The 26,887-nt window shown below is 43.9% G+C and overlaps 1 protein-coding gene across 4 annotated transcripts in view; it reads right to left on the reverse strand.

The window, feature by feature from the left end:
- Nucleotides 1-26,887, reverse strand: part of COASY (Coenzyme A synthase) — an 855,545-nt gene that overhangs the window by 64,232 nt on the left and 764,426 nt on the right. For 3 of the 4 annotated variants that reach the window (XM_040331793.1, XM_040331796.1, XM_040331792.1), the window contains 2 exons: nucleotides 26,200-26,297; nucleotides 11,398-11,544 (listed from right to left, as the gene is read on the reverse strand). In XM_040331793.1, coding sequence (XP_040187727.1) covers nucleotides 11,398-11,544; nucleotides 26,200-26,297 — 245 coding nt within the window. Of the gene's footprint in view, nucleotides 1-11,397; nucleotides 11,545-26,199; nucleotides 26,298-26,887 lie in introns of those variants that run through there. The other variant, XM_040331794.1, reaches the window with a different exon arrangement.

Consider the following 26,887-nt stretch of genomic DNA (forward strand, 5'->3'; position numbering starts at 1 on the left):
GTGCAGTCAGGCAGATCCTGCTTAAACTCTGATCAACTGTGATTGGACACATCTGGTCACATGGTAAAGAGCTCTGTGATGGGCTCTTTACCCCGAGCTGCGATCACAGATTTGTGCCGATGCGCGTCGCAGGGGGCACGTGGGAAGAGCTAACAAAGGACATTCATAGATGCCCTCTTTTAGCTATAGGAAGTTGTAACGGCTACCCACTGGTGTGAGGGTCTCAGCCGTTGGGGACGTCCTTTTCCCTGGCAAGCTGCGATATGCAAGTACCGCCGGTATATCCCATCGAACGCCCTTCCAAGAAACGAGACGGGCTACTTTGCAGAGTCAAGCAGACTGACTTTATTTGCCACATTTTTCCTCCTTATATCTGGTTACAACTGTACAGAAACAAATGACACTCCCCCCCCCACCCAGGGGGGACTTCAATACACACACTTTGAAACAATGACACTCCCTTGAGCCAATCAGCCGCTAGCCGTTTTGGCTCCTTAACTTGATCAGACAATAGAATTCAATTAACCTTTAAAACAATTATCACTCACACATAATCCCCCTCAGCAGACACCTCACAGGGGGGGCTGTTTACCTCCACAAAAGAGAGGTAATGAAAGAGCAATTTAAGAGACTTGTCCAATTAACACTTTGAGCTCAGAATACAATGTGGTACATCCAATTGTGACAAGCCATGCAGTTCCTTGTAGTCCTCATGAAGATTACAACTGTCCCGGCAGCATAGTCCATGATCCGTTACACTGCCCCCCTTTTGTGGAACACTCCGGCAGACCCGGATTGATCCTTTTCGGATCAACTTGGGGATGTCCGGTCTGCTGTTAAGGTAAAAGTTCCGTTTGCCTGGACAGTCCGTCGGCATTCCCATTGGCTTACCAGGTCGGTAGCTGATGGTGACGGTGAATAATAGAATTCAATTCTGGAACAGTCACTTGCTTTGCTCTCTCAATGGCTCCCAAAACCTGTTGCCGATGCTCTTGGGACAGATACGGCACCACCTGGATGCAAATCCCATTTAATCTTTTGACAATTTCCGCCTGTTTGTGCATTTCAATGTTCAAGCCACGGGACATCTCATAATACGTGACATAGTGTCGTTGCATCTCTGATTTCTCACTGGCCAACTTGTCACATTCCCATTTTAGACTGTGATATTGTGCCGGATCTACAGTACATGTCGGGGAAGGTAGTCTTACCCGGTTCTCAGCAGCAAGTGGGTTGATTCCAGCAACGCGGGTGGTCACGGCACAAGCAGCAGCAGGTGTAGGTAAATAAGCCGAAGTCAGAGGGCCAATGTCGTTGCCCAGCACCACCTCGGCAGGTAGGTTGTCCATGATACCAACTGTGGTCTTTCCTGACCCGGCTCCCCAGTCTAAGTGCACCCGGGTGGTGGGTACGCGAAATACAGCACCCCCTGTGACCCGGACGGCAACTGTGCGAGTGGACACGTTCTCTGGCTTTACCAGATGTTTTTGAATCAGAGTGATAGTAGTCCCGGAATCTCTTAGGCCTTGTGCTACTTGTCCATTCACTCGTACCTCCTGACGGTGATGCTGACGGTTATCCGGAGAGGTAGCTTGTATTGGGTCTGCCTCATACCAAATTCCCAGACATTCCTCAGGGCCCCCCTCGGTCTCCAGGCAGTGGGCCGCAGAGGGACGTGATGGAGTGACCTCTGTGTTGGGTGTTGTGCGTCTCCAATTGTTATTTGTAGCTCTCAAAGGGCAATAACGAGCAATATGTCCAGTGTCGCTGCAGTGATGGCACGTCACCCTAGGCGAATCCCGGGGGTAGTTGCTAGGCCCCTGAGGACGTGGTGGGACTGGAGCCCGAAACTCTGGGCGTGGGGTGACGGTTGGAGCACGTGGTTCTACCTTCTGAGCCAGCCGCATAGTACTCTGGCTTACTTTCCTTGTTTCTGCGTACTCATCTGCTAGCCGAGCCGGCTTGTTTAAGTTAGCGGGACGGCGATCTCGTACCCAGTCTTGTATGTCTGCGGCCAGGTCTTGAAAGAAATGTTCCATTAGGAACAGCTGCAATACTTCCTCCCCGGTGTTGGCCTTGCACCCTTGGACCCAAAGGGATGCCACCCTTTGTAACTGGTTGGCCCATTCCATGTGGGTGTCCACAGCCATCTTCTTGGACTCCCCGAAGCGCCGGCGGTAGGCTTCTGGAGTTACGGCGTATCGGGTTAGCAGCGCCTTTTTAACTTGCTGGTATTGTAAAATATCCTCTGGAGCAAGAGCCCGAAAGGCTTCATTGGCTTTGCCCGACAATTTCCCCGACAAAATAGTGACCCATTGGTCTGGTGGTACCTGGTGTAGTGAGCACTGCCTCTCAAAGTCCGCCAAATATCCATCGATTTCCTCCTCACTTTCTACAAAAGCTTTAAATGCAGTGAACGGTATTTTCTTTCCTGTAGCAGCAGGTGGGGGGGTAGGAACTGCAGGTGTAATGGGCTGTCTCGCTCTTACCAGTTCCAGTTCTTGTCCCCTCTTCGTTTGTATCTCTTCCCTTGCTTCCCGGCTGGTTGATAAGTTCCACGGACGTTTCTGGATACAAGGATACAAGGATAATCTCCGCTGTACAATCCCAGTAATTACATCTTCTTTGCTGACAGGTGCAAGGGGCTCCGTTCCTTCCATGGATCCATCCATTTCGTCCAGCTCCAGCAGTTCAGCTATCAGCTCCCTCCGTGGTCTGTTGCTGGTGCTCCTACCACGACTCTCCAATAGATCTTTTAGTGTGGATCTTTTCAGCCTGGCGTACTGCGACTCCATTCAGCACTTGCTCTTTGGATAAAAGGACCATCACACCGCTGCCAACCAATATAACGGCTACCCAAGTAGTGTGAGGGTCTCAGCCGTTGGAGACGTCCTTTTCCCTGGCAAGCTGCGATATGCAAGTACCGCCGGTATATCCCATCGAACGCCCTTCCAAGAAACGAGACGGGCTACGTTTGCAGAGTCAAGCAGACTGACTTTATTTGCCACATTTTTCCTCCTTATATCTGGTTACAACTGTACAGAAACAAATGACACTCCCCCCCCCCACCCAGGGGGGACTTCAATACACACACTTTGAAACAATGACACTCCCTTGAGCCAATCAGCCGCTAGCCGTTTTGGCTCCTTAACTTGATCAGACAATAGAATTCAATTAACCTTTAAAACAATTATCACTCACACATAATCCCCCTCAGCAGACACCTCACAGGGGGGGCTGTTTACCTCCACAAAAGAGAGGTAATGAAAGAGCAATTTAAGAGACTTGTCCAATTAACCCTTTGAGCTCAGAATACAATGTGGTACATCCAATTGTGACAAGCCATGCAGTTCCTTGTAGTCCTCATGAAGATTACAACAGTCCCGGCAGCATAGTCCATGATCCGTTACAGAAGTGGTTAAGGCTAAACAGTGGGGTATGGAGGAATACAGCGCTGTGACATCCAAAGTTACTCAAGAAAAATCCCCTGTCCATTGGACATTTTCCACTGTGATAAAACATCTCCTGTATCTTGGATATAGCCTGGGAGTCTCTGGCTAAGCAGCATAAGATGTAAATCAACCCACTCACTTAACAGCTCTTAAATAGAACCTATCACCACAACAATGGAACATCCACATACAGGGACTTGTAATTTATGTATTTTGGGCAAGTAGTGAAAGACTGGAGTCACTGGATTGTTCACCACCAAATATTCCGTTGTCTTTCCACTCAAAACGCCAAGCAATTTACCTTTATCAATACAAAACATCTTCTGTCATTTCCTCGGAGGTCAGGGTAGAGACCACATCCCTCTCTCCGTTTGTTTCCGGAAATCCAATCTATTCCTCTCCGAGGTAAGAAATACACTTCTCTATTAGAGACCATTATTGGATCCCCTTCTTTTCAAGAGGCAGTTCAATCTCATCTTCCCTATCTTTTGGTGCTTGACCAATTTATCCCTCTATCTCCATGCAGGCTCCCCCCCCCCCCCCGATGGGATTGTGATGACATCTTGTCTCTCTTTTTTTCATGTGGGTCTGCCTAATGCATCGTGGAATCTTCCAAGACACCAATGTCTCACCATAATTGATTCTCTTTTAATATGCAAAGGCCAGGTATACCAAGTTTTGGTTCCTTTGAAACCATCTCTGTATATCAGTCACCTTTATTTTTGCTGTCCTATACACTTTGACATTATATATTTTATTTTTCTATTTTTAGGCTAGACATATTTTTTACCCCCGTCTACAAGCATTGCGAGACCCACTGTTTTGAGGCACAGACTGCTTCTCTCTGCACTTACCAAACCGAGTGCTTTTATTATTAAAATCCACTACTATGTTCTGTGACTTGTCAATATTGAACAGTGTTAGGTACATTTTTGGCCACATCATCTCCAACTTTGAAAACTATGTTTCTATGCCCCTATTTTGATTTTTTTTGGTATACTTTTTTTTATGTAAATTGCATATCATTCTGTATATGCCAACATCATTATATAATGATATATTTTGATGTCTATGTGATTACTCATTTCCTTTCTTTCTCTTTGTTGCCTGTAGCACAATAGATGCCATGATTTTATCTCCTGAAGTAGCTCTTTTGAGCGAATCATTAGACAAATTGGTATTGTTTGTTCAACTGCTACATTTAGAACAATCAATATAGATAGTTTTGCTCTCATGTATTTATCTTTTGTAACTAAGTAATTTAAACTTTCATCTTGGTTGGTCAGTATTCTCTGGTTGTTACCCAATTGACACCTTAAAGTCCAGAGCCTTGACCTCCCCTCCCCCCAGTACTTTTATCCTTCAATTTGGACGTGGTGTCGACATTTGAACATTCACTTCTATAATTTTTTTCACCGATACACATACATACACATACATACATACACAGGTTGAACTGGATGGACAACTGTATTTTTTTCAGCCTTCCCAACTATGCAACCACTGGGTTTTTAATTTTTTGCTATAAAAATGACTGAACAAAACAAACACCCACGTTTTACATAGTTTGCTATAAAGTTTTAGGAAACAAATAATATTCTTCATACATTTAGGCCAAATGTAATCTGCTACATTCCTTTGGTAAAAACAACCCAAATCAGTGTATATTATTTAGTCTGTGTGAAAGGCATACAAACTATGCTATATATATTTGAAAATTAATCAGTCCCAATGTACCGACTGCCTATCATTTCTTGAGGCCCTAAAATACCAGGAAAGTGCAGTGCTGTGTCATCATATGACTGGAGCAATGGTGCTCTGAAGTTAGTGATAATAATGTGTAATGTATTCACACACTTTGGCCTTTCAGGCTGTTTTATTTGGACTTTGGCACATGTATATTTGATGCACTTTATTGGTTGTGTATGTCATTTAAGGTGATAAAGTTAATGCATCATTTTTTGGCATTTTTATTTAGGAATCATTTACTATATTTGTATATGTACAGTGGGACTTTAAAATAGTCAAATTGTGTAGCTTGAAATGAAGACACACAGTTTTTGTTTTATCCAGCTGTATTTATTCAGTGCAACATATAACATTGAAGTGAAAGATATAACACCAGCAAGTCAAAAAAATAGGTACATTTAAACAGAATCACTGACTTGGAAAAAGGATGGCCCCTTGTGTAATTTTGTTGCTTTAATTACAACCTTTAGTCTGTTGGGATATGTCTCTACTAACTTTGCACATCTAGACGTCGCCCACTCTTTTAAGAGCTGCTCAAGTTCAGTAAAGTTTGATCACCATTTGTGGACAGCAGTCTTCAAGTCATTCCACAGATTTTTCAATGGGGTTTAAATCTGGGCTCTAACTAGGCAATGCAATGACATTCATGTGTGGTCATTTTTGCTGTGGCCTTGTTCTTGCAACCCTACCTTACAAGTCACATTTGTGGAGAACGTGTGCACACAATGACCACTCATTGTTAAAAGTTCCTGCAACTGCTTCAGAGTTGCTGTAGGCCTCTTGGTAGCCTCTCTGACTAGTTTCCTCCAGTCTCTTTCATCCAGTTTGGAGCGACGTCCTGATCCAGGGAGGGTCTGTGTTGTACCAAATACCTACCACTTCTTAATTTTAGAGTTCACTGTGCTTCTAGGCATTGATGTAGCCTTTGAAATTTTTTGTATCTATCTTCTGACCTGTGCCTGTCCACAACTTAATACCGGAGATCTTTTGACAGGGCCTTGCCATAATTGATTGTTTGCTTCAGTTGCACTACCAGGGACTGAGATGCTCCATGAAAGCTCTTTTCACGCTGAGCTAATCAAAATGACCACAATTTAAAGTCAATGGCTTTTGTGTGCCATTGAGAAGGTAATTAGCTACATCTGTGTATGTTGTGTCACCGGCGCAAAAAATTATATATAATATTTAAAAATTTACTAAATCTGCTGCAGTTATTATAAACACCTCCAAAGAGGTGAAGTAATATAAAGAATGTATGTTTGTATATGCGACGCATATACTACTGCGCTGACCCTGTGCAAAATTTACTTATTAACACTGTGAATATAATACTCAAATCACGTTATAATGATAATAATACCAATGTACTCAAAAAGATGTGGACCCTCAATATGCAATCTCAATACATATAAGTGATGTGATATGCACATGCACAAATAAAGTCAATATTTCAAAAAACTTCAAGACTTTGGTGCCGTTATTCATGACCTTATAATTTCGTGACTTTTCACCCTTATTAGTGTCACCACCACCTCCTATATATTATTCGCTCACCAGATCAGGGTAGAATTTGGCATATAATCATATCCAGGTATGTATCTCCTCTGACTTTTAGCAATGGTGCCATTTAGCCTCCAATATATATGTATCAGGAAAAACCCCACATGCAGGAAAAAAAGCTTTTCACATCCACACCCGCTTCCAGTTGTTTTCCTTACTCCAAAAGAAAAAGTCTCATATGGTGTAGTATGTATGAAAAAGGGGCAGTTTATTTATAAACATTAAAAATGTTAAAAATGTGCACTCACATGTTATAGTGCCTAACCGGCACTAGTTTGTCCAGCGTTACAGCTCGATATCTCGATATCTCCTCGGCTGTTTTGCTGTTCAGCGTGCGGAAGTGCCGTGGAGGGAGCGCGTGACGTATTTCCGTCCGTGAAGAAAAATACCCATAGGCCTCTACGCGTTTCGCATGTACGCATGCGTCATCAGGAAGCTATGGGCGTACCTTTCTCGTGTCTATTTATAGTGGATACTCATGATATTAGCCAATTATCCACTACCGGAAGTGATTATTCTGCCATTACTATTCTCTATCGTTACCGGATGTTCACCTATCACCATTTTTGTAATGGGATGCTTATGTTATTACCAGGCAGTAACATTGGACGAACTTTACAAACTTAAAATTTTTAACTTAAAATCCATAAAACTGTACTTCTGTTGGACATATATTTGCGCATTCTTTTTGTCACCTTTTAGCCATAAAATATATAATAAAATATATATAAAAATATATATGTTGGAAAGTATAGTAATGAAAAATAATAGAAAATAATAATGAAAAATGAAAAATAATGAAAAAAAATTATAAAAATAAAAATGAAAATAAGATAAAATAAAAAAAAATATAATAAAATGAAATAAAAATAGAAATGATATGGCTATTTTAAACTCCTCAGTAATCTTCCAAAAACAGTTTATGTCCAACTCTATGTTCATTCCTTTCGGTTTGAGTGTCTCTAATTTGAAAATCCAGTACGTTTCATTTTTGGAGATCTCTCTTTTCAAATTAGTATTTCTCCAATTTTTCTCTACCTTATCTATGGCGTACACTTTTAGTTTTGTTGGGTCTCTGTTGTGCATTTTTCTGAAATGCAATGAGACGCTATAATATTTAAAACCTCTTTTTATGTTTCTGATATGTTCCCCTAATCTTATTGAAAGCTTTCTGGTGGTTCTGCCCACGTATTGTAGTCCGCACTCACACTCCAGGACGTATGTAACATGAGTGCTACTACATGTTATTAATTTATTTATTTTGTATTCTTCTTTATTTGTGTTAGATTTGAACTGTATAGTTTTTCTAGGGCCCTTTACTGTGTGGCAAGGTTTGCACCTTCCACATCTATAGAATCCCTTTTGGTCCAAAAAAGACAATATCTTCTTAGCGGGGTCCGGGACATTTTTTACAATAGTGTCCCGGATCCTTTTTGCTCTTCTATACAAAAACGTGGGTTTTCGTGGCATTATATCCCTTAGTTGGGGGTCTTCAAGGATAATCGGGCAGTACTTTTTCACAATGCCCTCAAACTTTCTATATTCCGTGTTGAATCCTGTTACAAAAGTCAGGCCATTGTTACTATCTTCTTTTTTTCTTTTCTCCTTCAGTATGTTGTCCCGATCCATCAATCCGACTGTGTCCCTAATTTTTTCCAATTTGTTTTTTTTTAGAAAAACTATACAGTTCAAATCTAACACAAATGAAGAATACAAAATAAATAAATTATTAACATGTAGTAGCACTCATGTTACATACGTCCTGGAGTGTGAGTGCGGACTAAAATACGTGGGCAGAACCACCAGAAAGCTTTCAATAAGATTAGGGGAACATATCAGAAACATAAAAAGAGTTTTTAAATATCATAGCGTCTCATTGCATTTCAGAAAAATGCACAACAGAGACCCAACAAAACTAAAAAAGTGTACGCCATAGATAAGGTAGAGAAAAATTGGAGAAATACTAATTTGAAAAGAGAGATCTCCAAAAATGAAACGTACTGGATTTTCAAATTAGGGACACTCAAACCGAAAGGAATGAACATAGAGTTGGACATAAACTGTTTTTTTGGAAGATTACAGAGGAGTTTAAAATGGCCATATCATTTCTATTTTTATTTCATTTTATTATATTTTATTTTTATTTTATCTTATTTTCATTTTTATTTTTATTATTTTTCATTACTATACTTTCCAACATATACATATATATATATATATATATTTTTATATATATATGTTTTTATATATATATTTTAATATATTTTATGGCTAAAAGGTGACAAAAAGAATGCGCAAATATATGTCCAACAGAAGGACAGTTTTATGGATTTTAAGTTTAAATTTTTAAGTTTGTAAAGTTCGTCCAATGTTACTGCCTGGTAATAACATAAGCATCTCATTACAAAAAATGGTGATAGGTGAACATCCGGTAACGATAGGGAATAGTAATGGCATAATAATCACTTCCGGTAGTGGATAATTGGCTAATATCATGAGTATCCACTATAAATAGACACGAGAAAGGTACGCCCATAGCTTCCTAATGACGCATGCGTACATGTGAAACACATAGAGGCCTATAGGTATTTTTCTTCACGGACGGAAATACGTCACGCGCTCCCTCCACGGCACTTTCGCACGCTGAACAGCAAAACAACCGAGGCGTGGAACGCACGCCGAGGAGATATCGAGCAGTAACGCTGGACAAACTAGTGCCGGTTAGGCACTAGAACATGTGAGTGCACATTTTTAATGTTTATAAATAAACTGCCCCTTTTTCATACATACTACACCATATGAGGCTTTTTCTTTTAGAGTAAGGAAAACAACTGGAAGCTGGTGTGGATGTGAAAAGCTTTTTTTCCTGCATGTGGGGTCTGATACATATATATTGGAGGCTAAACGGCACCATTGCTAAAAGTCAGAGGAGATACATACCTGGATATGATTATATGCCATAATTCTACCCTGATCTGGTGAGCGCATAATATATAAGAGGTGGTGGAGACACTAATAAGGGTGAAAAGTCACAAAATTTTGGTCAAGAATACACGGCACCAAAGTCTTGGAAGTTTTTTGAAATATTGGACTTTATTTGTGGATGTGCATATCACATCACTTATATGTAGGGGTGCAACGGATCAAAAAACTCACGGTTCGGATCGTTCCTCGGATCAGTCACGGATCGGATAATTTTTCGGATCGGCAAAAAAAAAAAAATCTCCCCCACTGTAATATCCACATGTCCCCCCCCAACTATAGTACCCCCTCGGTGCAGACACCCCTCCCTCCTCTCAGTACAGTGACCCCCCCTCCTCTCAGTACAGTGACCCCCCCCTCCTCCCAGTACAGTGACCCCCCCCCTTCTCTCAGTACAGTGACCCCCCCCCTTCTCTCAGTACAATGACCCCCCTGCTCTCAGAACAGTGACCCCCCTTCTCTCAGGACAGTGACCCCCCTTCCTCTCAGGACAGTGACCCCCCCAGCTAGTACCGACAGACACTCCCCGAGCGGTGTGTCCCACGAGTGCGGGCTCCTCCTCTGTGGGTGTAAACAGAGGAGGGCCGCCGCCGGGTGTACCAAGATTGCGGAGGCGGCTCCGGAGCTAGGCCGAAGCCGCGGCCTTTCCTAATGTTACGGCGGCGGCTCCGGAGCTAGGCCGAAGCCGCGGCCGTTCCTAGCGTTATGGTCGCGGCTCCGGAGGTAGGCCGAAGCCGCGGCCATAACATTAGGAAAGGCTGCGGCTTCGACCTAGCCCTGGAGCCGCCGCCGTAACATTAGGAAAGGCCGCGGCTTCGGCCTAGCTCCAGAGCCGTGGCAATCCGCGGATCACAGTGTGTTCCGATCCGAAAGGGGTGACCCGTTTCGGATCACGGATCAACTGTGATCCGTTGCACCCCTACTTATATGTATTGAGATTGCATATTGAGGGTCACATCTTTTTGAGCACATTGGTGTTGTTATCATATATACGTGATTTGAGTATTATATTCACAGTGTTAATAAGTACATTTTGCACAGGGTCAGCGCAGTAGTATATGCGTTGCATAATTAGCTACATCTGAGTTTACAAGTCATATTTAGGCCCCTCCTTTTTCCAACTCAGTGATTCTGTTTTTGATTTTCATCTTCTGACATGTTGGTGTTATATCTTTAGCTTGGATGTTATTAGTTGCACTAATAAATACAGCTGGATACAACTAAAACGTTTTCCGTCTTCATTTCAGGCTGTAAACAACAAAATGTAATTTTTAAATGGGGGGGGGTCCATGATTCTCTTCTATACCTACTGCATGTTTGATGCACTTTATTGGATGTGTATGTTATTTAAAGGGATCGCACACCTAATTGTATACTTTTCCTGCATTAAAATATACCCAGAGCTACACATTTACAACTTAATGTATACTCTCTGTCTTGGTGTCTGGATGAATGTACGCATGTGCACATGCACAGTAGATACACAATCCCCAGTCAACCAGTTAAGATGGTTGAAGATGCTGCAACAGGAAAGAAAATCCAGGGTAATTGTTGGCTACAGCAAGGGAAATTGCAGGTGTTGTATCACTGTAAAGGAGGCGAGTGTTGAATTGTCTTGTTGCATTTAATGTTTGCAAAATCCCAATATACTGACCTGTATCTGAGTGATCTCTGGATCCCAAAGGGTACAAAGAACCACATTTGATGCAACTACCCGCTCATTATTAGACATCTGGCTGGACAATCTGTTCTTTGCAGAATCCTCAGTGACGCCATCTCTGTTCATTATGCGCACCACCGCCTAATTAAAAGCCAAACAAAAGACTCTTAAAGTGCATGCAAGTTTTCACACATCAGCATATAAATAAAATAAAAATGTCCAGTGATTGCATAGTTCCCTAGAGCAGGGTTTCTCAACCTTTTTTTAACCTTGGAGGAACCCTTGGCAAAAAGTTTGAGATCTTAGGGAACCCCTGAAATAAGCTTCACATCCACAGCTCACGGAACATTGGTGTGGTTAGTGAGCTGTTGATATAACAATAATTATTTTAGAAACAGCATTACATATTTAGGGAACATCACATAAGAGCAGGACACATTATGGGGCACACGGTAGGGCACCTTACATGGGAGCAGGGCACATTGTGGGACACACAGCAGGGCCTCTTACATGGGATAGGGTACATTATGGAGCACACAGTAGGGCACCTTAAATGGGAGCAGGGCACATTATAGGGCACCTTACATGGGAGCAAAGCACATTATGGAGCCAACAGCAGGGCACATTACATGTGATCAGGGCATGCAGCAGGGCACACAGCGGGGCAGTAGTCTCCTTCATATGCAGAGCTAAGCAGGGATGTGGCTGTTTCGGTTACTCTTCAGGTGTGCTGTTCCCTGCCAGCCCCTCCTGTCCATTCCACATGGTGTCATATACAAACACCTGGGATGGACATGGGGGGGGGGGGTCTGTTGGGGAACAGCGCTCTGCAGCTATCACAATCGCAACCGCTTGCCCTTCTAAGTCCAGTAAAAGTAATCGGGTGGCTGTAGAGTCACCTGAATCACTTTTACTAAACAGTCAAACACTATATTACTACAAAAGCCTAATGTAACCTAGTATATTGGACGAAAATTCTGGCACAGCAAAGATACTTGTAGACATACCTGAACATTAGTAAGATGTGAAAATGTGTCACGTGGGAAAGGCTTTGTAGGTTTAGAATTGTTCTCTTATGCAAAATGGCACCTACAGTTTTTTCTAATATGAGTGATTGTCAGAACCCTGGGCATATTATTAAATAGGTATGTTAAAATGAAATATAAAATCTAACATTAGTAGCTGTATAATATATAAATATACATTAACACAAAATAAATGTATTCATATGGCACTCTTCCAAATAACCCCTTTAAAAATAAATTGCAAAAATCACAAACTTCTTTAATCCAACATGAAAGACTCACAGTATAAAAGCATAGCATACAACTACAGTATGTGAAACATGAATACAATTCCAAGTGCAATACCATAAAGAATAAAAATATAAATTGACTTTTCTGTAAAATCTGTATCTTGGATTTTACTAATTTGACGGTACAAATCTAGACAACTAGGTATTATGTTGCTGCCTTCAAGTGACTGGATACCAGCAAACAGAACTGTTAGGACTCCATATAACCCCTTCCACTGACAGTTATGCTCAGTTTTTTAGTAAGTAATAAAGATTAAACAGAGCTAGAGTGGAGGGTCCCTTGTCCTGTACTTTACAGGCAAGTAAAAAAATACTTATTTCTTGGTCGGACTGTACAGAACACAGGTAAAGTCTTAGGCCGGGTACTAACGAGCAAACATGTACGGTGAAACCGGTCCGTCGGACCGTTTTCACCGTACATGCCTGCCAGAGGGCTTCTGTACGATGGTTGTACTAACCATCGTACAGAAGTCCGCGCGTAAACATTACGCGGGGCGTGTCCGCGTCGTCGCCGCGATGATGACGCGGCGATGATGCGGCGACGTGGGCGGGCCTGCCATTTAAAGGCTTCCACGCATGCGTCGAAGTCATTCGACGCATGCGAGGGGCGGCGGGCGCTCGGACATGTACGGTAGGTCTGTACTGACGACCGTACATGTCCGAGCGGGCAGGATTCCAGCGGACGGTTTTAAAACACGTCCAGGAATATTTGTCTGCTGGGAAAAGGCCCGGCGGGCAAATGTTTGCTGGAATTCGGCCCGCTCGCGCCTACACACGACCGAACATGTATGCTGAAACGGGCCCGCGGACCAGTTTCAGCATACATGTTTGGTCGTGTGTACGGGGCCTTAGATGACTAGGACGTCCAAAAGAAATACATAAAAAGAGGAGTGTGCAAAAGAGCAAACAAACACCAACAGGCCCACAAAAAATAAACAACGGTATAAGACCCTAACTGGACAGCTGCAAGTTGCACCTTATGGCCGAAGTTGGCATCAGCATCCACCTGGTAAAACAGCAAATGTGTGAACAGATGACCACATGGCAGCCTTACAAATCAGTAAAACGGATGCTTGGTGCTGCAAAACCCAATAAACTCCCACAGACCTAGTGGAGTGGGAAAGGAAGGAACCATATCCTGTGGGAAATAGGCTTTAACAATGACCTGTCAAATCCGCCTAGCAATGGTGGATTAGATGCAGGATCAGTGGCGGAATTTTCAGGGTCGCAACAGTCGCATTTGCGACTGGGCCCTGTAATTCCGTCAAGTCCGGGGGGGCCCCCGCCACCCGTCCGTGAGAGAAGCCCAACCGCCACCTGTGTGAATGGCTCACCTGTCCTGACTGTCACTGGTGCAGTGCAGTGTGGCGCTGCGTGTTGTTCGTTCGGCCGCGGAGGTAAGGAATGCAGAGAGGAATGCAGAGCAGGCTGAGCTAAGGCACACACAGAGGCAAGGCAACACTGATACTCACTAACTGAGATTGCAGTCAGCAGACCAGTTTCACCAAATGAGAGAAGGAGGGAGGAGCGTCTACCCTGGAATGAGGCAAGGCATCCTGGCGGGAGAAGGACTTACAGCTGGCACGCACAGTGAGGGTGACTCAGTCAGACCCTGACCTGACCCACGGTGACGGAACAGATCGGAATTCCCAGGCCCCGGAATCGATTGATTGAAAGTAAGTCAATTAAGAAGTGACAGAGCTCAGCCTCAGCTCAGCAATCGATGCCAACCTCCGTCCACCACATGTGTGCCTCTTACTGATCCCATCCCCCCAAGGCCCCACCACTGATCTTCTCATCTCATCATCCATATCCCCCTCATTACTTCTACAACAGAGGTGATGGTGGTGGAATTGGATCAGTAAGAGGAGTTGGTGGGAGAGGATGACACCACCACTGCCGCTGCAGCCACCCCCCTGAAGTACCACCGCTGTCGCCCCGCCTCCAGTACCACCGCTGCCGCCCCCTCCAAGTACCACCGCTGCCGCCCCCTCCAAGTACCACCGCTGCCGCCCCCCCTCAAGTACCACCGCTGCCCCCCCTCAAGTACCACCGCTGCCGCCCCCTCAAGTACCACCGCTGCTGCCCCCCCCCTCAAGTACCACCGCCCAAGTACCACCGCTGCCGCCCCCCCTCAAGTACCACTGCAGCCGCCCCCCTCAAGTACCACCGCAGCCACACTACACACCACTGATCTCATCCCTATCCCCCCATTACTTCTACAACAGAGAGGATGGGAGTGGATGGCACCACTACTACCACCGCAGCCACCCCCCTCAAGTACCACCGCTGGTACTTGAGGGGGTAGTACTGGTGGTACTTGAGGGGGTGGCTGTGGTGGTACTTGAGGGGGTGGCTGTGGTGGTACTTGAGGGGGCGGCAGTGGTGGTACTTGAGGGGGGGGCGGCAGTGATAGTACTTGAGGGGCATGGCTGTGTTAGTATCTGGGGGGGGTGGTACTTGAGGGAGGTAGCAGCGGTGGTACTTGAGGGGGGTGACTGCGGTGGCAGTGGTGGTGCCATCCTCTCCCACCACTAACTGTGCCTCTTACTGATCCCATCCCCCCACCACTGATCTCATCCCTATCCCCCCATTACTTCTACAACAGAGAGGATGGCACCACTACTACCACCGCAGCCACCCCCTCAAGTACCACCACTGGTACTTGAGGGGGGTGGTAGCGGTGGTACTTGAGGGGGTGGTAGCGGTGGTACTTGAATGGGGTGTAAATTAAGGGTATGCTGTGTGGTAGGATACAATTGTAAGTGAGCAATACATTTATTTTCAATACTTAAAGCGGGTTCCACCCAAAAATGTAACTTCCGCTTTAAGTGACGGTGACCCCTTGACATGCCACATTTGGCATGTCATTTTTTTTGGGGGGGGGGGGAGCGGATACCCTCTTTTTAGAGGCATCCAGCTCCCAGGGCTCAGCGGCACCAGAAGTTCACATCTCCGTCTCCCCCCTCCCTGCAATCTCCTGGGACACATCACAGGTCTCAGAAGATTGCCCAGTCATTTACAGCGTGCAGTGTGGCTTGCGCATGTGCAGTGCGTGCTCGACTTCGAAGCCACAGCTGGGCGCCCTAAGTAGTGATGCCAGCGCTGTGGAGAGGAGGGAGAGAGGAACAGGGCTTAGAACGCCCACATCGCTGGACTGTAGTACAGGCGAGCACACTTTTTGTAGCTGCTGACTTAATTATTTTTTTGCCGGAACTCCGCTTTAAGTTTATTTTCAAATAAATGTTTTATTCATTCACATGAGTAAAGATTTAAAACAGAACTTCACCCAAAAGGTCCCACACTGGCATGGCAGAGTGGTGACAATTGACGGCACAGTGGCTGCTTTTGGCATGGCACAGTGGAGTCACCTGACAAACTGCAGAATTTGGAAAAATCACCTGACGGATAAGTAACCAATTAAATAACTGTACCTTTTAAACTGGCTGCATTTGATGGGGAAACTGGCTGCATTTGATGGGGAAACTGGCTGCATTTGATGGGGAAACTGGCTGCATTTGATGGGGAAACTGGCTGCATTTGAGGAGGAAATTGGTGTACAGACAGGTGGTGCTGGTTCCCATTGATACGATTGACATGTCAAATCGGCGGCAATTGCCCGCAATGGCACCGTCCTAATTGGTGTGACGCTACATTTGCGGCGCCGGACCGATTCAAAAAGTAGTTTCTGTACTACCTTTTGCGATTTCAGGCTGCGATTTACATTGACATCTGTGAACCCTGCACAATTGTCTCTGAAACCACGTCCGAAAACGGGACTGCCATGCGGGAGTGAAATTGTGCGAGTTCAGCTTTGCTGCATGGCTTTATTCCTGCAGCCCAGTGTGAACCTGGGCTCTTCTGCAGGCATATTCCTGTATTGGTGATGTACTTGTGTAAACTGTTCCAGTTTTTATTTGGTTTATGTTTTGTGCTTTTTCATGTTTTATATGGCTGCATGTGGTCCTGGAAGGAACATTCTCCCTCCTCAATTTTTTTACACACTTTTATCAGCATTTATCCTAGGTACCGCAGGATGTAAATAAATATTTTTGGACCTTGTTGCAATTACCTTGTATTACTGTTCTGTACATAATCATAGCAAAAAGTGATAAGAAACAAAACAAAAAACAGACAGACGGTCCATGTGAATCCAACTGCACATAGAGCAAAGTGGGCTATGTCCATGTCCGCTCTGCTTATCCACCCATTCTGGTCAGCAAGGGCACCCCCCTTTCGAAGTAGGTCTGGACAAGATGTAAGGGACCCTGGGTCCTCTACTACCACCCTTACGATACCTGCACAGTAAGGTCATCTTTGTCATGCCAGAGCTATTAGGCCGACTTCTGTTCCCCTCCGATGTTGCATAGAAGCCGCGGTAGTTGCGGCACTCAGGGGAGAACGCATAAACCAGTGACAACTGGTCCCACAAGGTCACTAACGCATCTGTCACGCATGCGAGTGGATCCTTTGTCCTCGACACAAAGCTGTCCAAATTCTTGTTGAACCTGGACGCCAATAAATTTTATGTCCGGGGTACCCTTTCTCTGGCATTTGGTCAGAAAAAAAGTCGGGGTGTAGAGGACATTCTCCCGGGAACAATTGTTGACGGCTCCAAAGAACCGCCTGCCAATTCTCCATTTCATGTAATGAAGACTGTCAATAGGCAAGGCACAACCTCCTCTACCCAAGCCAGAATATGGCTCACTTGCCTCTGGCTGCGTGACCTCTAGTGCCTCCTTGGTAAATGAAGTAAATCACTGGTGTGGCATTGTCGGATTGTACTCTGATAGAACAATCCTGCAAACTAAACGCCCAGGCCGTTAAGCCAGACCTGCCATCCGTAGCTCTAGAATTTTAACGGATAAGGCTCACTTGGAGCTTGACCACTTCCCCTGGGCAGTGGTCTCTTCCAGGTCTGGCCTCCATTCCTAGAGACCAGCCTTCATAGCCGCAACCTCCCAGGTAACCGGCATGAAGAATCTTCCTTTCTGACAATCTTTTGGTCAAGAAACACCAACAGACTCCAGCGTATCCCTGGGACCAGACTCTTTGGATAATGCTAGGTTAGGATCTACTTGTTCCAGGCCAACAGAATAATGTTTATAGCAAACTTGAATGAAACTGAGCATAGGGAACCGCTTTGAATAAAACCACCATCTTCCCTAGCACCTCAAACAAAGGGCAAATTTAAGAAACTCTCTTTTGCCTTGACCACATAGACCAGCTTTTTTTTATAGCGCTGACTTTGTCTGAGGTAAAAAAAAATCCTTTTTGGGCTGTGTCCCAAACATTCCAAGCTTCTTACTGAATGTAAGAATGTACCTTTAGACTGGGATCCCAACCCAGGAGTTCCAGATACTTGACCATGCTGGACACACTTAGGTCCAGCCATGCTACTGACTGATCTATCAGCAGCAGATTCCCTCGGTATGTCATTACTGCTATAACCTGGGCCTTTAGACCTACTAGAGGCGGGCCCCTAGCACCCTGCAAATCTGGGCACGTGGCTAACCCAAGGGGCAAGACCACCAACTGGAAGAGGTACTGTTCTCCTGCGAAACGCAGACAACCTCTGCAGTCCCATGTAAATAAACACATATGCAAATGCCTCCCCATATGTGTATGTGGCAAGTGTTAAAGCCATATGCCTCTATGGAAGCATGCGTTCATGGAAGCATGAATTCATACCAATATGTTTTAGGCAAAACAAAGTGTGCGCTGTATACACGCATACATATATCACGTGTAATATGGAACGGGTATCTTGCAAGCAAGCATGTGTTTATGAACGTGTTATGCAACATGTACCCACGCAGACACGTATTCCTATGTGAACACAAGGGATCCTGTTTAATTAAGGAAACTTAACTCATTATGCAACCATGCAACTTTAGGCGATCATGCATCCTTATGTGATTCAGCACTTTTTATGCAAACAAACATCTTATGCATTTTAAGCACAACTGTGCGGACAAGTGCCCTTGTGTGACCAAAAACGCTTGTGCGATCAAGCACCCCTGTGCGATTCAGCATAATTTTTATGTGATTTTAGGCATTTTTGTGAAAACAAGCCTCTTTGTGTGACCAAGTATCCTTGAGTAATCAAGGACTTGTGTGATCAGGTAACCTTGTGTGATCCAGCATCTTTATGCAATCAAGCATTTTTATGCGATTTTAGGCATTTCTGTGCAAACAAGCCTCTCCGTGCAACTTAAGCACTTTAATGTGACCAAGCATCCTCATGCGTCTATGTAAAAAACATGTAAATCCATAAAACAGAAACATGTATCTTTATGTGATCAACAATATACATGGTCTGTTACTTGTTTTTACCCCACATGCATTTTGTACATTCCAAATTCATGTATTTTATGCAAACATGTGGACTGGTAAAGAGGAAGTTATCCTCTGCAGACATGTGCTTCCGCAATCATGTGATATAGCAGTTGTGCGTTAGCAATTTGCACCAGCAATTGTGCATCCCAGCAGTTGTGTGTTTGGCTAGCCTGAAGCCAGCTAGGGGATGAGGATCCTGGAGGTTTTTCAAGCAACCTATACTCCTCGTGCTAGAGTTTTTAGGAGGAGAAAAAAAAACATCTTATGCAGGTGCCCAACCACAAGTTTCAGTAATGAACTGTTGCAGTAATGGATGAAGTGGGAAGGTACAAGCAACCTATGGGATTTTTATTTAATTTTTTAAAACCCAAGGAGGAGCCAGAGGCTTTGGCCGTCTAGGCTGAGGGTAAGTTATGTGCAGTATGATTCTCTGAAAGACTGCATCTGCCACTCCAAACTTTGTGAGACTTCGGATACCTCGCCTCAATAGACTGCACCTGTTCCCTGTCCTCTGACGGTGAACTTTCATCCTCAGGGCTTTAATCCTCTTGTTTGAAGATTTAGAGCAGGGGAAGGGGCACACCCCGATTTCTGCTTCTTGTGAGGATGTTGCGATATTAGCAGTTAATCTCTTATAGACCAAAAAACGCAATGCAAAAAAAAAAGTCGTCTTAGGTATGTCTGTATCCAACACACAGGGGGGGCTAACTTTGAAGGGCCCGCCCTGCACCTGCACTGTGAGCCGGCGTGCATGCCAGCGGCAACCACATCCCCCTTCCTCGCGTACCGTCTTCAAAAGTGTGCACGCTCAGATAAATGGTGAAGGTGGGGAGAGAGATCCCCCCCCCACACACACATACAACTGTGGCAGAGCCTGAAGCGGAGGACGTAAGCCGCTCAACAGACCGGCTGACACTGAGCTTTTGTTCCTGGAGAGCATGATAAGTGAAACACCAGGTATGTCTCTTTACTGCCTCTAGTGGCGGAAAACAGATAAGACATGCAGCTACTCATGGAAGATAATCCTTAAGGTATTTATCTAGGATTGTCTTCACTCACCTTATCCCCACCGCAGGATACTGCTGAGCACAGACAGACCCAATCTTCACCCATCATGGCGGGTTAAGTCAACAGACCTTCAGGGACCGGGATCCTAGACAGGGTTTCCACTCCCCTGGACCTGTACCACATCCTGTCAGAAAATCTTTGGTATGTGGTTATAACCAAAGTACTATAACCCAGGATCCAGCCCTCCGAAGAAAGGCATTACAGGCAAAAACCTTGTGCTTCGGATATGAGGCCCCAGGTACCATCCACTTTGGCCTCAATAGCACTTTGAATGGATCTGGTCTTTATGGAGGCTATTTAAATCCAGCATGGATCACTCCAGCGGATCGCCTCAGAGCACATCTTCACTCGCGACCAACACCGTAGACACTGGCGAAAAAACTGAGGCGCTTCCGGTATGGGAGGGGTTATAAAGGGAGGAAACATCCTGTCTAAATCATTACACCAGTGTCCAGCACCTGAAGGTGGAATATAACCCACTTAGTAATTACTAGGCTCTGTGTCCCGTGATGTACAATAAAGAAAGAGCATAACATCTGGAGAGCTGGCGGAATAGCTTTGAGTCTCTAAGGATGGAGTTGCCGGGATGCCTTGGGGTTCACCACATGGAGATCCGAAGTAGTTGATTGGGTTAAGTTAAAGTCTCCCCCCATCACTAGTAGTCCATGGTCCGATTAGGAACCCAAGCTACTAGACATTTGGTGAAAAAAACGCATAGAAAGTGACCTCCTGATTTTGCCATAGATCTCAAAAGGATAAGAAAGTGGCCATGGGGGTCACTGTAATGGTCAGAGCAGGTAAAGAACACCCCTGTTTAATAAGTATGGCAACTCCTGTCCATTTATGGGGACCCGAGGAGAGGTAGATCTGGGAGTAGTACCTGGAGACAAACGCAAAGGAGCCCCCATGTCAAAATGTGTTTCCTGGACCATAATAACATCCGCACCCAACTGCCTAAACTCCCTCAGTGTCAGATGTCGCTTTCTCTTGGAATTCAAGCCGTGGACATTTAAAGATAAAATCTTAGTCATGGAGGTGCATGAGAGCAGAGGGAAGTATACTTATCTGATGTGGATAGAGAGGCTTCAGGCACCAGAGATCGGGAGCGGGCACCCCACGGGCAGAGATCCAGGCATGTTTCAATACCACTCGCGGAGCCAGGCGATGACAGGAGTAAAGGTAAATAGAAGACAGACAGACAATAGAAGACAGATTGTGTTTTATATTTTTGCCACCCAAGTGCATTATTGTTAAATTGTATACATTAAACCACATTTGCCATGTAGTTGCACACCCCATTAATTTGTTCAGATCTTGTTGCAAGGTTTCCACATCCTGCGGAGAACTCATTGCCGTGCTTAGCATAGTATCGTGAGATCTGTTTACCCCATCCTTCAGGTCGTTTATGAATTTAATTTACAAATTAAAGAGGATCGGTCCTAGCACAGAACTCTGTGGGACGCCACTACCCCCCCCCCCCCGACCATTCCGAGTATTGCCCATTTATCACCACCCTCTAAACTCACCCTTGTAGCCAGTTTTCAATCCATGTACTCACCCTATGGTCCATGCCAATGGACCTTACTTTGTACAGTAAACATTTATGGGGAACTGTGTCAAATGCTTTTGCAAAATCCAGATACACCACATCTACAGGCCTTCCTTTATCTAGATGGCAACTCACCTCCTCATAGAAGGTGAATAGATTGGTTTGCCAAGAATGATTCTTCATGAATCCATGCCGATTACTGCTAATGATACCGTTTTCATTACCAAAATCTTGTATATAGTACCTTATCATCCCCCCCAAGAGCTTGCATAATATTAATGTTAGCCTAACTGGTCTGTAATTCCCAGGGATGTATTTTGGGCCCTTATTAAATATTGGTGCTACATTGGCTTTTCTCCAATCTGCTGGTACCATTCCAGTCAGTAGACTGTCAGTAAAAATTAGGAACAATAGTCTGGAAATTACATGACCGAGTTCCCCAAGTACCCTTGGGTGCAAGCCATCCGGTCCCGGTGATTTAATAATGTTAAGTTTCCCAAGTCTAATTCTAATTCTGTCCTGATGTGTCACAAGGATAAACACTGCAATTTTGGTTACTGAAGCCCCCTGATTTCTTTGTGAAGACTGAGGAGAAGAATAAATTCAATACCTTCGCCATTTCCCATCCTTTGTAACCAGATGTTGACTTCAGAACACAGGAACACACTGCACAATTGTATGAATTGTTGTTTTTTTGCAAACATTTGCACAAGAGGGTTTTATATGGCTGTTGGAGAGCACAACATGTTTTTAATATCAGATAATTCTGAACAGCTGAGATCTGGTTATACCTATGCCATCTGGACATTGCATTGGGTAGTCTTGGAATGCCAGTAGAGCAGAATTACCCAGCAGGGAGTGTTTAACATAAGCGTGCATATCAGGATTATTTGTCTGGGTGACTATTCACACATACCCAATGGAGGTGAGGCATGAGAAAAAGAGCATAGCCTCAGATCTCCGGTTGATGTGAAGATTAATGTGCCTAATTGCTTTGCCTTCAAAATCAAAGCACCAGATGTGGACTGGTCCAAGGAGTTGACAGCAGTGTAACACCACCATCTGAAGGACAACAGCATTATACTTCCTGGAGGATATTCAGGACAGGCCCTTATAGTTTACAGATGGTCACTCATTGGAAAAAGGACTATACAGGGCAGACAGAAAGTGTCAGTATAGCCAGTGTTTTGACTGCTCTAAAAATGTGAGGGCCAGCGATAAGTGTTTTCTTCATTGAGCCCAGCCAAGATACAGAACTTTGAAGATGGACTTGCGCAATGCATCACCTCTGCGATTTTATTTCTACATATCTTCTGTAATATTATTTTAGATTTTTGTGTTTGGGGTTTTATGTTCTTTGTAAATAAATAAGAGCTTTGGGTGCATTGTGTTTATTTGTATATTGTTATATTATCACCGTTGGAAAAGAAAAAATTTTGCGCCAATCTAGTTGATGACATTCAAGTCCATTGTGAACAACACAAATAAATAAAAAGTCCAAAAATTAATAATGTTCTTGTGACAGACAACACCCGGTGCACCGATATTGATAGTGAGCCACCACCACATGGACAGAGGCTTACCAGATGGTAGGTAAATAACAGCGTTATTATACAATCCACAGCAGGATATCCAGATAGCATGGACACAACACGGGATGGAATCAGGAATACAGCTCATCCACGGAGGGATGTGGCTGAATCAGCACAGACAAAAACCTCTAAGACCTTTCCAGGGAGCTCAGCAGCATGTCATGCAGAAAAGAAAGCCGCACATGGTGTAATACGTCCAACGTTATTTATTTAAAACAAGTTCAAATCTACTTACATCCATAAAATGTAATAGCAGCATAAAAGACATGCCGGCCGGCATGGATAGGAGCCCTTCTTCCTCGTACAAACGCGATGACGTCACTGCACGCCGTAACCCAGACGCGTTTTGTTATACGATAACTTTTTCAATGGGATGGGCTCTGCAGTGATGCATCGCTTTAAATAACCAGGCCTCGCTTTGATCGCCAGGACTAACCGGAAGTGGCGAAAACGCCATTTTGGAAATGGGAAACTGTATTGTAACAGCATACCGAGACTGAAGGTCTCAAACTAACAACAGGGAGATCTATATCCATACGGAAGAGCATGAATATTACATAGGATTATATTAGTTACAGATGTACATATCGAAAATAGGAATAAATCTTAATGTAACATATCAAAATTAACATTGAAAATTTAATACGGCCAAAAATGTAAGTATGCAAGTCTCGGTATGCTGTTACAATACAGTTTCCCATTTCCAAAATGGCGTTTTCGCCACTTCCGGTTCCTGGCGATCAAAGCGAGGCCTGGTTATTTAAAGCGATGCATCACTGCAGAGCCCAACCCATTGAAAAAGTTATCGTATAACGAAACGCGTCTGAGTTACGGCGTGCAGTGATGTCATCGCGTTTGTACGAGGAGGAAGGGCTCCTATCCATGCCGGCTGGCATTTCTTTTATGCTGCTATTACATTTTATGGATGTAAGTAGATTTGAACTTGTTTTAAATAAATAACGTTGGACATATTACACCATGTGCGGCTTTCTTTTTTGCATGACATGCTGCTGAGCTCCCTGGAAAGGTCTTAGAGGTTTTTGTCTGTGCTGATTCAACCACATCCCTCCGTGGATGAGCTGTATTCCTGATTCCATCCCGTGTTGTGTCCATGCTATCTGGATATCCTGCTGTGGATTGTATAATAACGCTGTTATTTACCTACCATCTGGTAAGCCTCTGTCCATGTGGTGGTGGCTCACTATCAATATCGGTGCACCGGGTGTTGTCTGTCACAAGAACATTATTAATTTTTGGACTTTTTATTTATTTGTGTTGTTCACAATGGACTTGAATGTCATCAACTAGATTGGCGCAAATTTTTTTCTTTTCCATATATGCTTGTGCTTTGTCACGTTTTTTGCTGCCTTTTCATATATTTATTTATTTTGATCACAATTGGTGTGGTTAGCGTGATTTTTCTTTACCCATATTATCACCGTTATTATCACCTTTAACAGAATAACTCATTATAGAAGCAGACAAGATAGTACATATTTATCATTTAAGTAGCGGGAAGTCAAAACCACCCCTATTTCAATGGGGATCTAAGAGTTTTATGTTGGAATTAAACATTGAACCCCCATTTATTCTTTATGCTAGCTGTGGATGTAGATTCACATTTTTATGTATCATACGTGTACATTGCAAATTTTGAAGGTTAGAATATAGATGTTTGTGATTTTTGCACTTTATTTTTGAGAGATTATACAGAAAATCTTTTGCAGGCATACTTTTTTATTAGGGCTGTTACTGATTACAATTTCCTGTTCGATTATCCGATTTTTTTTTAATCGATTAATCGACTAATTACGATTAATTATGACACACTTACAGATCCAACTACTTTTAGCTAATCTCCTTGCATTGCAACTCTGCATTAGTCAGTGGTATACACTATATACAATCACCCGACACTAGTTAGGCTGCATTCACACCTAGGTGTACAAAATCGCAGCGTTTTGTCCTGCGAATTGCGGCGTCAAATTGCGGCGTTTTATACCGCGATTTGCGGCGACAAAACGCCGCGATTGTGAATGCAGCCTCACCCCCTCTATGGAGATGGTTCACATCTCCTATGCCGAACGCCGAAAGCCGTCTGAAAAAAAGGTCCAGGACTTTTTTTCAGGCGTACGGCGTTCGGCGTGGAGATGTAAACCATCTCCATAGAGGGCAATGTGTTTTCATCCCTCCAGCGTCTCGGGGCTGCTGCGGCGTCACACTACAGGCGACAAAACGCCTAGGTGTGAATGGGGGCTTAGTTTCCACAATCCATGACTAAACTTCACAGTTCACACAAATACGTTTTAAATTCAAACTGTAGCACTGACGTAAGTAATTTTTTCTTACTAAACTTTAGGAAAAAACGTAGACAGTTAATTTAACTTTAATTATAAAACGTATCTAGTATATTCACTGTCAGTCACTTTATAGTAGGCAAGTAGGTATCACTTTAGCCAGTCACGCAGACATACCAGATAGTTTACATTTTCTGGAAGCAGACATGATTGCATTTTATTAACAATATACCCTGAAGAACTGAACAGTCTTTCGCATGGAACAGATGTTGCCGATACACAAAGAATTGTCTGCACAAAACTGCTTAGGACAGAAAACGATGATTATTTTTGCCCCCTTCCCTTGATGGAGCCTGATGCATCCTCCTGCTCCACAGATGCAAAGGTACCTCAATCCAATGGGTGCAGTTTGCTTGCATCCAGCAGGGTAAGTCTCACTGTCTAGGCTGTCCGGTGACGTCAAGAATTTTGATCGATAAAAAAAATGTAAGATTAATCGAGGAATTAATCTTTAATTTTCCAAAGCCCTATTTTTTATGCAAACTTGCACAGCCAGATAAATAAAAACAGGGACAGAAAAGAAAGGATAGAAGAGAAAGGGAACCAAGAATGAAAAAGAAAAAAAAATCCACTTACTTCTTTTTCTGGTATGATCACTGTCCAGATTTCATGAACCATATTATCCCATCCAGCTTCTAGCAAAACAGCAGCATCCATCACACAGACTGGCATTCCTGTGTTATAGAAGATAGTTTTAAAAGGGGTGCTTCACAAAAAGTGGAGGGAGGAAAGAAAGGCTGTGTTACCGGCACAAAAAAAAAAGAGCCGCTGCTCCAGGTGTATGATGATAACCTCAGGTGGAATATCTCATAGCGTGCCAGCCCTGGCCCGTCTCCGTGGGAACTTGTAAGAGAAGAAATGGCTGCACATCCCAAGATTTACGATTGCTTTTATCACTTTAAACAATAAAAGGCAAAAACACCAACACAAGGTCATCTAGACACGTTTCACACAAACATCTTGTGCTTAATCATTACTTGATTAAGCACAAGATGTTTGTGTGGAACGCGTCTACGTGACCTCGTGTTTGGTTTTATCACTTTGAACAATAAGGCATCATTTCCATGGACGTTTTTACAGCCACTTTTTTAGCCTTTTTTACAGCTTAAAAACGCCTGTCCATGTTTGCCCTGAAGATCAAAAACGCCGCAGTATCGTTTTTGCGCGTTTTTTGACGTCCGGCGTTTTTACAGCTCCAAAGCTGGAGCTTCAGAACGCACTGGTCCTGGGTTTTTTTTGCAGCTTAAAAACGGCTCAGCCATCT

The sequence above is a fragment of the Rana temporaria genome, chromosome 12 (genome assembly GCF_905171775.1).
Source record: "Rana temporaria chromosome 12, aRanTem1.1, whole genome shotgun sequence".
Taxonomy (NCBI): domain Eukaryota; kingdom Metazoa; phylum Chordata; class Amphibia; order Anura; family Ranidae; genus Rana; species Rana temporaria.